Source organism: Fistularia commersonii, chromosome 5 (genome assembly GCF_037954325.1).
Source record: "Fistularia commersonii isolate RoL2024-O1a breed Wild chromosome 5, RoL_Fcom_v1.0, whole genome shotgun sequence".
NCBI lineage: Eukaryota > Metazoa > Chordata > Actinopteri > Syngnathiformes > Fistulariidae > Fistularia > Fistularia commersonii.
In genome coordinates this window covers 16,062,308-16,078,947 of record NC_141288.1, presented here as the reverse complement: position 1 = coordinate 16,078,947, position 16,640 = coordinate 16,062,308, and the positions used below count along the sequence as shown (strand labels likewise).

At 38.7% G+C, this 16,640-nt stretch overlaps 2 protein-coding genes across 2 annotated transcripts; one reads left to right on the top strand and one right to left on the bottom strand.

Annotated features, from left to right (window-relative positions):
* Positions 1-4,129: 4,129 nt before the first annotated feature.
* Positions 4,130-12,234, bottom strand: creld2 (CRELD disulfide isomerase 2). Its single transcript, XM_086146162.1, has 10 exons — positions 11,905-12,234; positions 11,649-11,731; positions 10,584-10,694; positions 10,282-10,373; positions 9,964-10,140; positions 9,779-9,877; positions 8,158-8,241; positions 7,713-7,808; positions 5,781-5,921; positions 4,130-4,479 (listed from the first exon to the last, which is right to left on the bottom strand). The coding sequence occupies exons 1-10, from the start codon at positions 12,040-12,042 to the stop codon at positions 4,421-4,423; spliced, it is 1,080 nt and encodes a 359-aa protein (XP_086002288.1). The 5' UTR covers positions 12,043-12,234; the 3' UTR covers positions 4,130-4,420.
* Positions 12,235-12,557: 323 nt separating this feature from the next.
* alg12 (ALG12 alpha-1,6-mannosyltransferase) lies at positions 12,558-16,524 on the top strand. The gene is made up of 9 exons (XM_086147008.1): positions 12,558-12,716; positions 13,367-13,499; positions 13,607-13,780; positions 13,869-14,063; positions 14,643-14,747; positions 14,844-15,066; positions 15,283-15,452; positions 15,669-15,744; positions 15,826-16,524. Exons 1-9 carry the CDS (start codon positions 12,558-12,560, stop codon positions 16,049-16,051), a joined length of 1,461 nt encoding a protein of 486 aa, XP_086003134.1. The 3' UTR covers positions 16,052-16,524.
* The last annotated feature ends 116 nt before the right edge of the window (positions 16,525-16,640 follow it).

Below are 16,640 nucleotides of genomic sequence, written 5' to 3'. Positions count from 1 at the left end.
CTGTTTTTCCTTTCTGCCACATCAACATGCGGAGACAGGATGTGCTTAATTCACCTGGATGAAAGTTGTAGCAACAACAGTCGGTCAAGTGAGTACGTATTAGTCAGGACGCTGACTCATGGTAATGTCCTCACTCGCCTCCGCTGCTTCTTCATTTGTTTGACTCACTGAAAGACTCCTTATGGGAAATTAATGGACGTGAACTTTTCAGGGGACCGAGACGTTTGTTTATCTGCTTTTTTGTAACTTGTTCTTATATGGTTATAAGATGGTTCTTACACCCCTCAGTTTTATAACACCGTATTTCCTTCTTTTATTTTTTGTCATTCATTCTCTATACCGCTTATCCTGCACTGGGCTGGAGCCTGTCCCAGTCATTGGTTGAGAGGTACGGTTCACGCTACACCAGGCTGCCAGTCGATCACAAGGCCACATATAGCATTCAGTCTCTCATTCACAATTATTGGTCCCATTGGAGAATCTCCAATGAACATGAATTGTGGAAAACCAAGAGGAAACCCACAGAGACACAGGAGAGAATGTGCAAACTCCTAACTACTGTGTGGCGGAAGTGCTGACCATTGCGCCACTGTGCCGCCCCTTATCCTACATTACATTACATTGCATTTGGCAGACGCTTTTATCCAAAGCGACTTACAATAGAGGGCATAGGGACTGCAAATACACTTGCAAATACACGATGCACAGGAAATATACAGAACAGTAAGCATGGGTTAGTGAGTTTTTTTTGACAAAGACATACACAAACGTACACATACACACACACACACACACACTGCATAGCCTTACTTGCTGCCTAACCTGATCTGGGGCATCAGCGCAGTAAAAAGTCCTGAAAAAGAAGTTTTTACCTGTTTCTTGAAGGTTGAGATAAATGATGCTAGTACATCCTATGCATGTTGGTCAAAAACCCTGTGGGTAGCTCGCATTCAGTCATTCATCCATTAATTTATACAGGTATTTAGCACTACAATGTTTGATCAGCAGCACTGGAAACATGACTCTCTGGCCTGCTCCTAGTAGCTCACTGCCGTAACTTAGAACATTTCGGGGTCCCTCACAGATTCTACTTGACTCTGTATTAGTAAGTCTCAAAAAAATAGCAAAGGAATCTGAGAGACAGAAATGCAGATGTAAAACATTTTGACCATTGTACCATTGCCATTACTGTAACTACATAGTGCACTTTTTGTTTGACTTCATTTCTTGTAGATGGGAAGCCCGTGTGTTCATGAAGTACAGAGGAACACATGGGGGAGTGGGGGGGGGGGGGGTAGGAAGGTGAAATCATTGCTGCAAATGGAAACAGAGACTATTTTTTTTTTTTCATTTAAAAGTGGCTTTACTAGCAAAGACACGCTAATCGGTTTGTGTGAAATTAGTTTTAGCCTAGTATCAAGCATGAAGCAAAGGGAAATAACTGGCCTGTCTCTAACAGAACATAACCCTATCTACCAGAGCCTTAACCCACAGACAAATGCATTTTGATTCATTGCGGAGCCTTCTAAGAGACTTCACTATTGGTTTACCCTCACTCCCACCCCCATGTCTTTGCTACTTGTCTCCCTTTTCCATTCGTTTTAACTGTGGTGCCACTGCTAGATATGTTGACACAACCCACGGCCGTGGAATCAGCTTAGAAAGCGGAGGACTTATTTTGTTTGCTTTCCACACACCAGTCACTGATGATGAGGGGTCGGCTGAACTGCACCTCAAATCCATCCTCCCGGCTCAGGGTCATCACCACCTCATTAAGATCTAGGGTCATTCGTCAAAGGGTTTTCTTTCCCTTACCACACAGTGACAAGGGCGCCTTCACACTCCGTGTCCTAAACATGCACTCTGTTGTTATATTTACCATGAAAATTGGACTCAAGGGGCCCCTCTCTCTGAACTTGTGGCTCACTCACTGGATTTGTGATGCAAACCGCACTGGTTTGCTCCACTCCAGAGGGCCTCAAGGCAAACTGCACCAGAGACATTACATCTTCTGTGGTACTTTACATCCTGATGGGGATGCCTCAAAACCATTCACAAAGCTTTTTAAACGCTTTACTTACAGAAATACAGATAGAGGTCATAACATCTTTTCTAAACACTGAATTGATGTGCCATTTGGTATATTTTGTACTCTGCTTTGAAGGTGCAGCTGAGGGGAGTGGGGCGCTTCTTCTAAAAAATAAAAAATAAAAATTCTTTTCAAAATTTGGACCACTTCTTGCAAAATAACAGAGGGGAAGAATAGAATATGCCTTTAATTTTTCCACAGTGGGGAAATTTCAATTTGCACAACAGAAAGTGGACAGTGCAGGCGAGGAGTATTGTGGACCAAGGACCACTGAGGACCATGTTCAAATTATTTGTTATTTTCTCATATTCCTAAATTTCACATAATCTTAAAATGTAATTTACAACGACACCAACTCATCAAAACAATTTGAATCAATTGTCAACCTCCGATACCATACATCATGAACATGTATATCCCTGTACCTAGTAAGTGGCATTGGGAAAAATTTAAAATATTTAGTAGATTGGGGATCTTAAATCTATGACGTTTTCCTCAGCATTTGACCAAAAGATAGCCCATCGAATAAATAAACAAATATAAAGCGATGTGAAAATTGCAAAAATATCAAGGTCACATTTCGGTTAGTGTTTCAGCAGTTGAACTACCACGATATAGTCTTTCATTCTGTATGACTCTATAAGATCAGCTTAACATCCAGGGGTGATAATTGGTGGGGTGGCAGTACATAGACGCAAGTGCGAACAACGGGGGAAGGGATTGCAGGGTGGAATGATACAAAGATTGCATTTTTGCCGCCTCACGACCAGCACAGACAGGTCTCAACTGGCAGTTCCTCCACCTTGGCGGGCCTGTTGAGTCAAAACAGCTGACATCATTCTGCAGGAAGCTGGGAAGGCCAATTGCAAGGTGAGACATGGGTTAGAAAAACATGCTTTGATCCAAACGGACCAGAAGACGGTTTTCCCCCAAAAGCACTTTAATTCCAATATGATAACGGTTTTCAAAAGCCAAAAACATGTCAGAGACAAGAACATTTCCTGGGTTATGAGGTAAAACTGTTGAATAATTTATATTCCACCATGAACTCTGAATACTTTAAGCACATCTCTTATCAGTACAAAATCTGACCCCTCCCAGATTATCATAATGAATCAAAAGCTGTTATTTGTATGAAGGTTCACCAAATAATTTAGCAAATTGCCACTAAATCCTCAGATGTTAAGAGAGATGAAATTAAACAGAGCTTAATGGAAACAATGAAAAGTCCCGTTGAGTCCGTCAAATACTCAGACGCTGTGATTTAACCTGTGTCTTGTTTCAAGCACCGCGCGTTGCTGCATAACAATGCCTTGACAGCCATCGTGTGGCAAACTCCGGTCACTACCACACAACCTTTGACCAATTTCTTGTCTCACAACAGTTTCTATCTGTATACGCCAGGCACATCATTAAAATCGTCGTCTGGTGGCAATGACTGCAAGCATTAGCCATCAAGACACAAATTGGTGTAACACAAGATAGAAAAGGGCTGATAGCTAGCTCCAGTGGAGAACCTCATCACCTTACCAATAATCATTGAGCAGAGCAGTGGTTCGTACCTGCCAGCTGGAAGAGGAGTTGATATTGGCTGATGACCAAGGTTCATGACACGTGGCTATTGTGTATTGACCAGCTTGTTCGAAACCAATCGGGGCTAACCGCTCGGTAACATGGCTGCTGCAGAAAACGCTTTTACAGGGACACGCAACTATCAAACCTTATGCATAGAGATACGGAAGAGAGTGCTCTGGTCTAGTGAATAATTTTCTTTCAATCATTTGCAAGACAAGGCATGAGTCTTGTATGTATCTGTATGTCTCAGGATATTGAAGAGAGGAAAGAGATGTCAGCCGACCACATGATTCTTTTGGGCTAATTTTAGGACTTGCTCAGTTTGAGCTCAACATTCTTACATTTCCACAACCTCAGAGGAACCTGGAGGCAGTTTTAACACTGTAGCTTTTTCTTGTGTAGGATTCGGGTACTGTGAGAAGGTACAAGAAGAGAAGACATGTTCTTGACATTGGTATCAATATGTATCAGTATCAATATTTACTTTATTTGAACAACTTTACTTCTTTAAAACCATACAACAAATAAAGAAAAGTGGTACTTTGAAAAGCAACAATGCAACAGAAATAAAATGTCTCTTGTGCTTGAGGTCACGATTCTCTGATAGAAAACACCGGATTTGAGGGCCCGATAGAAGGACGATGTGGCTAAGGTGTACCTTGGACACTAAGTGCATGTTGGAAACAATTGCGAAAAAGATCAGCGTCATATTCCCAAATCCCGAAAAATTCTTCCTGATAGGTCCCACTGTTTACATCAAAGCTCCCCGTGTGGACTGGAGGCTGTCTCGGTTGCTCCTGGTTCCTCCTCTTTTTCTAAAGACAATGGAAGAATAGTGAAGATCTTTAGGGACCCCGTAGTGAAAGTGTTGAGGCCTGCGATCTTTTATGTCTTAAGAGACAGCGGCACTGAGGAAAAAAGACGGGAGGCAGAACTGCAGGTAGAGGTGATTAAGTTGTTGAGGTTCTTTTGCAGATTGACAAGGACGGATAGGATCTGATGAGTCCGTCAGAGGGACATGTCAGATGCATTGGAGATAAAAAAAAAAAAAAAATCAAAAGAGGCCATACGGAGATGATTTTGACATGTACAGGGGAATAGTGAATATATTTGTAGAAGGACGCTGAGGTTGGAACTACCTAAAGGAAGTCCAAAAAGAAGCTTTACGGAGGGGATAAAAAGGGTTGGTGTGGAAGAAGAGGATGCAGAGAATAGGGTTAGATGGAGGCAGGTGTTTTGCTGTGGCAACCACTGAACAGAATAGCCAAAAGCAGAAGCAGAAACGCAGAAATGCGAGAACCTTATTGGTTTTGTTTTTATAATTCTTATTTTCTGTACTGTGTATTTGTGCGAATGAAGCCAACCTTCCTAAGTATACAAAATCAACTGAAGGGGCGTCAGGAGGTTTGTCAGCAATATTTCTGTGCGCATCTAAAACCCGACTCAAACTCAAGAAGGCCCTTCAATGACCAGGTTTATTAATTGTAATAGTCTCCTACATAACAAGCACAATTAAAAAGAAAAATTATGGCATTCCCTTTTCAGAAATTCTCCATTTTAAAAAGTTTCCCCCCAATTAATTCAAAAACTTATTTCTGACATCTGGACTGAAATTAACCAGCTGATTTTCAGATCTCAATCTTTTTCATTTTTATTTTTTATTTATTTTTTTCATCAGTTAGAGTATGAGGGAATATGGTACCGAAAAGCAACAGTGACTCAGACAAGACAGTTATGAAATGAAAGGTATGGCGGCCTCTTGTGGTCATAGAGAACCATGGATTTTGGGATCATTTCATGTCACAGAAAGCAAACTGGATTTCTTCTTTGGGCATTAAAAATGAATGAATAAGTACAAACATTTACATTTTTGCCAGTGTATTTTCTATATATAGACAGTACTGATATTCTTGGCGATAGGAGGTCATAGGTCTAAAACCCAGTTCTCCAAAATACCACAAGTGAAAAAACTTTCCAAAGACCCATTTATATTTAGCCTATCTTATCCAACATGTTTAGAACTTGTTTATAGTTCCAGGTCTAGTAGTAAATAAAATGGATAGATCTAAGATCACGGTCATTTCAGAATAAAATAAGATAAACACTTGATGCTCACCTGGCTCTGGTTTCTGTACACACTCGCCGTTTTGCTCCTCGTAGCCACTTGGACAGATGCATGTGTAGCTTCCTTGACTGTTCAGACACTCCTCATGCTCTTGTGTGCATACTGGCTCTGGCTGGGAGCATTCATCGATGTCTAGTAGAAAATATTTAAAAAAAAATTATATAAAAATCAACAAGAGAATAATCACACGACAAATACTTCAAATCAAAATTTGTGATATGGTAGGAAAAAGAACATTACCAAGCACAATAATAATCCTTTAAGATTTGGAAAAGATACAAAAAATAAATTAATGGAAAAAAAAAAAAAAAATTGAATTCTTAGGAAAAAACACTCGTATCTCTAACACTGAATGAGCAACAGTGAAAGGAAAAGGAACTACGATCTTAGTTTCTCAAGAAAGAAATTACCCATATGAGGACCACTTGTATTTTACAGCATCTTCTTCCATAGTGTCTCAACTGTTCAAGATTTAAAGTGTTTACTGTCACATGCAGTGTAGAAACGTGATTCCCCATACAGTGAAATTCCTACTTCGCTGTCTGCAGTGCATTTGGATATGTATAGATAAGAAATAATGATAGTGTAAACATTATTATAAATATGAATATGAACAATGTTGGCAGTGCAGTAAGACATTTGAGTACAGCTTGGTGTGCAACTTTGGAGTGCAGTTTCCATGGAAGCTAAACTTTCTCCAATTAAGACATCTCCCCGTCCCCAAAAGCTAAATAATTGGGGTATAATATTTGGTTTTACCCTGCAGACCTGATGGATATATCCAGAATAAAACTGAGAAACCTGCAGCGACCCCCTGTGTTCTGTTTAAAGTTTCACTTGAGTTTATGCCTGAGAAGGATATAACAGTTCAGAATAAGATTTGCTTTGGAATGGGGTGATGTGATGTAAAACAGCCTCATATGAGGAGGGAGTCAACAACAATACACTAGTCAAACTGAGATGTTTTGTCACATGACGCTGTAAATATGAAATATTTAATAATCTGGTATAATATAAACTTCAATATCAGCTAGCACTTAGGGCAAAGTATTATTTTATGTGATAAACAGAAAAAAAGGTGACAACAACACTGATGTTTTACGGTCAAATACAGACAGTGACTTTGATGCCATTTTTCTACTGAGAAAACGCTGTGTATGAATGGGTGTGTGTGTTTGGGCAAAAAGAAAAAACAGATGTAGATTCATACTGTGAAAAGAGAAGCTGCGAAGTCACATCACAGGGACACACACAAAGATCTCCGTGATGTCACTTTGTACTGGATCTTTGAATCTTTTGAGCCACTCAGAACATCAAGTTACTGTAGTTTCCTGCAGGGTATGCTCTCGGTTGAAAGATTAATGCACGGTGTCAGACAAGTTAAATTGGCAACTTGTCGGGAATTGATTCTAAGTATGTAGGAAGACAGATCTTTTCTTCACTCTCTCCCTCATGTTGTCCTTCACATGTGAGCCCTAAGTTCATTTATACACTGTAGCCCTGTAACCTTTGTGGTATTTGAGTTGTATCAGTTCTTCCCGCACTGAACTTGTTTTATTTAAAAAGAGCTGTCACGTTGAATTTATATTCTTAATTAAAAGTGTGGAAGTCCTGTTAACACAGACATTGCCATAAAAAAATAAAAGATTTAAAAAAAGCAAGAGACTGCAATGCAATCTCTTGCTTTTTTTTATGTGGAATTTTGGACTACAGGCATTGGTGATTTTATTTTTCAACCAAATTTTATCCTAATTATCATATCAAATAGGCAATCAACTGTGTTTCGATCAACTTGGGCAAAAATTAAAAGCACTAAAGTTTATGACTTCTGACACATGAGACTCAGTTATTCTTCCAGCATGAATGATTAACCTTGATAATCAAAACTCTTCCCATTCTGCCTCTTTATTTTAAATCCCCTACCTGTGCAGGCACCCTCTGTGAGCTGGTACCCGCTGGCACAGTTCTGGCACTTATCAGCTCCGGGTCCGGTACATCCAGAGCAAACTTTGTCACAAGCTTCAAAGATCAAACACACACACACACACACACACACACACACACACACATAGATTACATGAGTGTTATCAACAGCTATTTTTCTCCAGATTCAAAGCCATGAGATGACTTCAGCTGAAGTTAGAAAAACGCTTTATTTCAAGATGTGAACCTGCAGCCTACAGAGAGCAAGATTCCTTTAGGCTAGTCAGTGTTGTGTTACTTAACTATTGTTTAAAAATCATACCAGTTTTCAAGACAGCCCACAAGATGGACCCACTTTGTATCAATGATTGGCAGATTTATCTAAAATAAAATAAAAAAATTGTAAGGTAGCCTTATGTGGGATGTATCAAATGCATACTCTCACCCTTGCAGGAATACGATCCTTCGGTGTTTAGGCAGTACTGGTCTTCTTTACAAGGGGAAGGGTCTGTGGAGCACTCATTTATGTCTGCAACACATAAGATAGATCACAATGAGATTAGGTGCGTGCGGCTCATACAACCAAATGATCAAAATGCATTACCAGGCCAATTTGACAATACAGTACATATAAATTGATTTTAAATAGCCTTACAAATCATTGCAAGAGGGTGCAATTCAATAAGCATAAGTCAATTGATACTAGTATCTAGCTTTATAGATAATAGTACAGCACAACAAATCAATGAGATAATTTCAATTCCATTTGACCTATATTTCTGTTGCCACCTGCAAGGATGATTACTGACAGATATCCAAATTGTACACAAAAAGAAAAGTTTACAAAAGGTTAACATCTTGAGAATTCTTATCCATAAATTATTAGGTTGTATTAAAACACTCTCAGTAGAATTATTAATATATTCAAACATGCACTGAAAAATATGGCTGAGTGGAATCTGCACAGGGGAGTTTTGCCTGGTAGGATGTTCCAGATATGCTTAAGAGTACTTTCAAATAAACTACTCCTTAAACAAGATGAAAAGAAACTGACAAATACATGTGTTTTGCAAATATGCTTTGATAGGCTGCTTTTCAAATACTATAGTATAGTTGGTTTTCATGTAGGTAATAGACACATAGCAGTATGGTGTAGGGAAAAAAATGCATGAAACTATCACAAGGTGTTTTAAGACACACAAAACAAACTAACTGTGGACTACGGGCACCTGCAGCTCATGGTGAAAACTGCAGGGATGATCACCGGGACTCATCTACCCTCTCTGCAGTTCATCAACCACTGCCTCCACCCTCAATAAACCATCATCAAACCCACACTTCTACCTTCAGGTTAGAGGTACAGAAGTAGAAAATGTAGGACCTCAAAACTGGACAACTCCTTCTGCCCCGCTGCCATCAGACTCCTGAACAGCTGACAGGAGTTTACAATCATGAACTACCTCTGATTAATCAGCTGCACTTGAAGGTTTGCATTACAATTCGCACACTCAATACTTGTCAAACAGCCATGAACTACCTCAGAATATTCATGGGGTGCCATCTTTGCACACTTTCTGTTTGCATGATTTATTATCATCATGTATTTCTTAATTAGAACAACAATCACTGTCCCTGACACAATAGTCAAGAAAGTGGCATTAAGTACTATTATTGTGTAATTTATTTCAACTATGTTATTCTTATAGATCATAGAAATTAATGCTGTCTTACTTTATAGACTTTTCTGCTCAAATAAAATGTATTACTATTATATCAACATCTTTTACTTTTCTGCAGAGCTTATATTTCTGCTATTTTTTTACACACACTGCCTTTTATGCTATGTTCCTAAGAACAGCAAAGAACTTATTTTGTTTTACAGGGAAATATGATCCAACACAAACCCTTTGGATTCCTTGAATGTATCCCCATGTGTACACAATGTAGTTGTGCAAAAGCATATCAGAGGTACAATAATCACAAGGTGTCTCTATATTAGTAAATACAAAACCATATAGTCCGCCCCAGAAAGACTCCTCTTAGTCTTGAAATTACTGTCCTCTTACCAACACAGTTTTCTTGCTCATCATCCTCCCAGCCTTCCTTGCAGTCATCACAGTCCTGGTTGGTTGCCCCGGTGCAGGTCTTGCAGGAAGTGTGACATTCTGCAGCCATTGGAAGACAAATTTACTTAAACGGCACGTCACTACACAAGAGAACACTTGAGGCAGCTGCACTTGTGGAATCCTACCTGAGCATAAGGAGAAGGTGTCGTTCCGCACTTCATTGAAATAGCCGTCAATGCAATCGAGGCAGAATTCTCCTTTATAACCGTGATCGCAGCTGCACTTCCCATTCCCGCCGCGTGTTCCGTCCCCGTCACAAATCCCATTTCCATGGCAGGGTTTTTCAGCGCCCCCCACACAGGCTTCAGTAACAAACAGAAGTACAATTTTCACCTTAAACACTGAGCACCTCCTAAGGGGTTCTAACAGTAAATAGGTAAAGAAACTGCTAAATGCAACATTTTGTCTGGTTTTATATGATAATATGTCATATTTTTGCTCACCATTGCAGTCTGGCCCGAATGTTCCTTTTGGACAGCATACTTTGATGGTCTCAATGCAGAACCATTTATGTAAATCAGGATGTTTCGTTTTCCTGCATTGCATTAGGACAAATATTGAAAGAAAAAAAAAATATCAACAGGATCCTAGAAACACTTAAGTCAACAGAGCTTTAAATGTAGACCACATTTTTGATCCTTTTGTTTTAACACTGAACCTTGAGTCAAAATTATACTGTAACTTACTCAGTTACATTAATTCAGACACTAGTAACTTTGATCAACACACATGCACACACACACACCTCTTGAACCACCATGTCTCAAAATGGTCCTCGTGCTCTTCTACCATTTGGTTGCACTCAAAGCTGCTGCTGTCACACAGATCCTCTAGGATCTCCACCAGACGAATCTCACTGCAAATACAGCAGTCGGGACAACATGTGTAGCAGATAGGTCAATTATAAAGGGAAGTAGTGAGTGTTCCATCATTGTCAAAATGTCAAATCAAATTATTTTTCATTGATATTTCACTGGTTGTAAGAAAAGCCCTGGCCCGTCAAATGATGAGAATAAATGTTTCACATTAAAGTGAAATTCAACTGTAGGTTACAGAATATCAGTATAATGTAACCAAGTGAATAATAGAACATTTGAATCCATCTCACATCGAGAAAACTATTGGTAGAGCCGACTAACATTAACAAAATGAATTTGCTATTGGTTTTACCTCTATTTCTGCCAATTATTTTCTTGTTTGATTAAATTCTAAACCCATGTAAATGTTTAACAGGATCACAAGGGAAAGTATCAGTAGTAACTACAAAAAAAGGCAGAATTAAATAAATGGCAAAACAATACAAAAAAAATTGCCAATATTTATTCAATTTTTTTTTATTTTATAACATTTGTGCCTCTTCCTTATGCCTAGCAATGTGTCCCTCAAAAATTTTGCTTTGCTTGTATAATGTCAATAAGAACTCTTGAGTCTGGAATTATCAACAAAGAAATTACTTGAATTTTTGCAACAAGTGGAATTCACCAAGCAGAAAGCATATTCTGATCATCCATTATGTGTGTCTGGTACATTATGTTCCTCACACATAAAGGTAAACACTGTTGTTTACATGAAGACAAAAGATGCTGAAAGTAAAATTTATTCTCCTAAAGCGCTCACTCTAGTCAAATATTGAGTCAGCTATGATGCATATAAACACTTGCTGTACATTAAGTGAATGAATCATGAAACACAGTGTTTATCTCTTCTTTACTACAAGATATCTGGGCTGACTCCAGATATTGAGTGTTAGTTTGCAGCTGAAGGGCAGGTTGACCTGGAGTTAGGACAGGTCAGGCCGATTCTGTCTCACCTTGTCTCATATTTGGATAGTTTCCTCTCCTCCCAGGCTGTGTTGCCCCCACCAAAGTTTTGTTTAGTGGTTCTTTCAAAACCCTGAAACACACACAAAAAAATTTAAATTAAAAAAGAAAAATCAACCGTTGTTTGACTAGAAGGAGAGTGAATATGCAATAAGAGAAAATACAATTAAGGCCTTTTATACATAGCACTCATTAAACTCATCCCATTCATTTCGAACCAGAGAAACTCAAGACAAAAGGTGTGACCTTGTTGAAATTCTCCGTGATTTTCCGACAGGTTTCGCAGGCGCTTTTCATATCCTTCTTGGCGTTGGTAGAGTTAAAAAGTAAAATAAGAGCCAGACAGGACAAAAGCCACGGTAGCAGTGGAGTGGAGGACAGCATCTCAGCCGATCAATTCTGGTTCATATCAGTACACACGCTTCAACTGCTCTCCGACGAGCTCGTCACTGGGAATAGAGTCCTGTGCGACCCGGAGACATCTAAATCACCTCTTCCTTTCATCAAATAAATGATGATGTTTGTATGCAAAGCGCAGCTGAGTACTATTTACATGCCGGCTGTACGAAAAAAAAAGATGAGTTTTTAGTTTTCCGCGTCAGCCTCTCGGGTCGAATTGTGGCTTGCGTTGATAGGCTCTATGTTCCTGTCAATCACCATAGTGACCAATCATAGGCCGCCACGCGCGGGACAAAAAGAGGCTTCCTCACGTGGAAAATTCACGAAGGAAATTTTTCGTATTAAAATAAGGTTGTTTTCTAACTCTAGCAAAAAAAAAAAAATTTAAATATATTGACAATGTATTGAACAAATGATTTAAAAAATATATATCTTACAGACAGAAACAAGTATATACGATAGCAGACGCAGACCGGAAGTGACGTGGTCTTGTAGCTGTCATGGCTGACAAAAGAAGTGTTTTGGGGCTTCCACTGTGGCTTTTACTTCTTTCTGTGGCTTTGCTACATTTATTGATTTGTCCCTTCACCAAAGTTGAGGAGAGCTTTAATTTGCAGGCAGTGCATGACCTTCTCTACCACAGGTTTGATTTTGACAAGGTAAGCAGGTGTTGCAGATGCTGTGCTAACAAGCTAACTTAACTGTGCAAACAAGTCATGAATGATTGCAACTGGATAGAGATTTGGAAATATGACACGAAACAATACTTTACAGAATACACAGCTTAAATGCTTATTTGCAAAATGCAGACAGCATGTTATGACTTAATTTCATTTTAGTCGTAATTGCTGGGAAAGACAAAAATACTGCTGTACAGGTAAAAATTTTTAACTCAAACAAATTATTTAGATTTTATTAATATAATGTTTTTAATAGGTATTAATCTCAATATCTATCTTTATATATTTATTTATTTATTTATTTTTAATTGTCTCAATAAATTAATGTAAATTGCGAAAGGAAAACAGTAAATGACCCAGAATTGTTCGAGAGAAAGAAATCATTATGAAACGACCTGAAAAAAAATGTTAAGATATGTCTGAACAACCCAACAATCAAAAAGAATTTGATTGCCTCATCCACTAAATGGGATACTAGGTATTCTGAGTCTGGTAATTATTTTGAATGTGCGGACCTAGAAATTGTGACCAACTGTGGTTCATCTGCCAATGAAGATTATGTGATATTGTACTTTCTAATTTGATATCTGATTATTCAAGTGTTGATAAGAGCCTTTAATTTCTTTCAGTATGACCACCATGAGTTCCCTGGTGTTGTGCCGCGAACGTTCATCGGGCCCCTGTTCCTTGCCATTCTCTGCTCCCCTTCTGTTTTTCTGGCGTCTCTCCTGGATGCACCCAAATTTTACACACAACTAATGGGTAAATCACTCAGATCTGTTGTGATGATTGCGGGCATGAGTTCTTAAATGTCAGTTTTATCTCCCGACCGATGGGTTTCAACCCATTTTTAATGTCTTCTGTTACAGTCCGAGCTTCCTTGGGAGTTTGTGTGATGGGTGCACTGTGGCACATGCAGAGGGAGGTGAGGAGGCAGTTTGGCTCCACAGTTGCAGGGCTCTTCTGTCTGTCATGTGTGTCACAGTTTCACCTAATGTTCTACAGCACCAGGACGCTCCCTAATGTATTTGCCTTGCCGATAGGTAAGATAGTCTAATCAGAATTTTTACCTTTTCCTATCTAATTTTGGAACAAACAAACAGTGTGATGGGTGTTCATTTACCTTTCCAGTTCTCCTTGCATTCACATCTTGGATGGCTCAGAAATCGGGGAGATTCATCAGCCTCTCGGCTTTTGTCATCATTGTGTTCCGGTCAGAGCTTTGCATCTTTCTGGGTCTCATGTTGCTTATATCACTCGTGAGACGTAAGCTCGGACTGCTGGAACTGCTATACTATGCTGTACCTGCTGGGATATTGTCACTGGGTGAGTTTTGAATATAAAAAATGCAGATAGCAGGGTTTCGTGAATAGGAATAAAGACGCATGTAATTATATCAAGAAGACCCATTTGGGGTTTTAATATGTATTAGAGTATACACAGCACTTATACTTCATTTTGTCCGTCCTGAATGTAATTTGCAGCCTTTTTTGGTAACCTTTTTTAACAAGGAATTTCTTAAACATTTTAGGTTATTTCATTTCTTTATACCTTTTATTAGTGTATAAGTTATGTAGGCTTTGAAAGTCACTAACTATATAATTTATACAATAATTTATGGAGGGCGCTAACACAATCTGTATGTCAGCAATACAACTATAAATCAGATTTTTCCATTTTACAAAAAAATTCATCATACAATATTTTATTTATATCAAGAAGGATAGTGAATTTATTGGTACAAGTTTGCTGGGATTGGAGCTGCCAGGCAGGAAGTATAGAGGAAGAAAAAAGAAAAGATTTATGGACATAACAAAAGAGGACATGAAGTTAGAATATTATCCAACCACATTGAGCTCAAAAAAATTGGTTTACATTCTGATTATTTTTCTTTGCATTTCGCAGCTGTGACTGTTGCCATTGACAGTTTCTTTTGGAGGATGTTTCTGTGGCCAGAGGGTCAGGTTTTATGGTTCAACACGATCCTCAACAGAAGTTCCAACTGGGGAATATCCTTTAAAGTGAATTAGAAAAACAAGAGCTCACTAGTAAATGTACATCTGTTTTTTTCCGTCTTCATTTCTCCTTGACACACTCCTCAGTAAACCTCCCCCTTTCTATGGTACTTCTACTCTGCACTGCCCCGTGGCCTGGGATGCACATTACTGTTTGTCCCTCTGGGGCTCCTTGACCGGCGGATGAGGCTGCTGCTGCTGCCCACATTGGGCTTCATCCTCCTCTACTCACTGCTGCCTCACAAAGAGCTGCGCTTCATCATATACACTTTCCCTGTGCTCAGTTTGGTGGCTGCCCGAGGCTGCTCTTTTATGTAAGGGGGAAAAAGTAAAACTTTAGGGATAATCATGTAAACATTAAGTTAGAAATAAACACTTAGCAATCAAGTGTCTGTTAATGGCAAACAGAAAAGACACTTGAATTTTAGCATGTGAGAAGTTTGAAAAAAATAAATCTTTCTCATTAAAACCCTAATTGCAAATGTAGATTTCAGTTTTATAATTGTTTAAATTTCCCCTTTGTGCTGCAGTCTGTGCAACTACCAGAAATCCTGGATATACAAACTGGGTTCTTTGGTTGTCGTCAGCCATCTGATGATCAATGTGCTGTACTCAAGTATTTCTCTCCACGTTTCGCATCATAATTACCCAGGAGGCCAGGGGTTGCAGTCACTTCACAAGCTTTTGCCATCAACAGCAGGTTTGTACGGTCTTTAGATATTTTTTTCAAAGTACCCCAAATTCGAGCCATTTTAAGGATTTGTAGTAATTGTGATTAATGATAAGGATTTGAACTTAGCAATGTAGCATCAAGCCCAACTGTTTATATCTGGAAAATCATTTAGAGATGTTTCATTAGGTATTAACAAAAAGTAAAACTGTTTACCAAGCAATTTGAAGTTTGTTTTTATTTCAGATGTCTTTGTTCATGTCGACACCTATGCTGCTGAAACGGGAGTATCCCGCTTCTTGGAGCAGAACAGACACTGGAGGTCAGTGCATTTTTTTTTTTTCAATATATCAGTTGCCACTAAGTTTTTAAAGCACTCACCATTTTCAAATTTTTCAAATAGATATGACAAAAGAGAAGACATGGACCCGACAAATCCCGAAATCAAAATGTACTCCCATCTATTAATGGAGGTTAACGTCACAAGGATGGAGCTACTGAAGGACAGCCATCAGCCTCTGGCCTTCATAGAAGGTTACAGCAACATTGAAGTCAACATGTTTAATTTCCCTCCCGTCAGAGTACGATTGGAGAGAAAAACTGTTTTGATGGAAAAAACTGGCGCTTGAGAGACAACATTTGAAAGGAATTGTGTATTTGATTCCTATTTCTTTACTGCCCAAAGCTGACAGTGCTTGATTCAAGAGATGGTCTGCTTTAACACAACGACAATTATCAAGTTCAAGCATGATTACAGTATCTGCAGGCATGTACTCTCAGCTCTCAAATGAGTATTCATATACTGTCTGTTGGAAAATTTGCTTAAAAGAAGTAGGGCAACATTTTTCATTTAGACCGTTACGAAGGTTTAAAATGTCTTAGATGCCATAAATTGTACATTAAAGTTTCAATTTTTTTTTCTAAGTTATCTTTTTCAAGTTTCTGAAAAATGTCTGGGTCCCTGACAGTCTAATGTATACACTGTTTTAAATTGTAATGACATTCAAGTTTTGTAGGACTGTGGTACTCATTTCATAGAATCAAGTGGTTTTTTAAGGACATAACATTTAATGACTGGTTTGTATATTTTTAGCCTGAGGTGATTAGTAAATATGTACATATCTAAATAAAGTATGAAAAAAATCAAACAAGATGAGAGTACTGCGTTGATGTTAAATGTCTGATGATATATCTCCCTTTGAAAACCATTAAACAGCC

Bases quoted from the DNA above. Each gene is read 5' to 3' on its own strand.
- creld2 (XM_086146162.1), bottom strand. From the start codon at position 12,042: ATGCTGTCCTCCACTCCACTGCTACCGTGGCTTTTGTCCTGTCTGGCT. The intron at 9,878-9,963 runs GTAGGATTCCAC...CAATGGCTGCAG, and splicing joins CACCTTCTCCTTATGCTCAG to AATGTCACACTTCCTGCAAG. The intron at 8,242-9,778 runs GTAAGAGGACAG...TATGTGTTGCAG, and splicing joins TGAGCAAGAAAACTGTGTTG to ACATAAATGAGTGCTCCACA.
- alg12 (XM_086147008.1), top strand. From the start codon at position 12,558: ATGGCTGACAAAAGAAGTGTTTTGGGGCTTCCACTGTGGCTTTTACTT. The intron at 13,781-13,868 runs GTAAGATAGTCT...TTACCTTTCCAG, and splicing joins TGTATTTGCCTTGCCGATAG to TTCTCCTTGCATTCACATCT. The intron at 15,453-15,668 runs GTTTGTACGGTC...TTTTTATTTCAG, and splicing joins GCTTTTGCCATCAACAGCAG to ATGTCTTTGTTCATGTCGAC.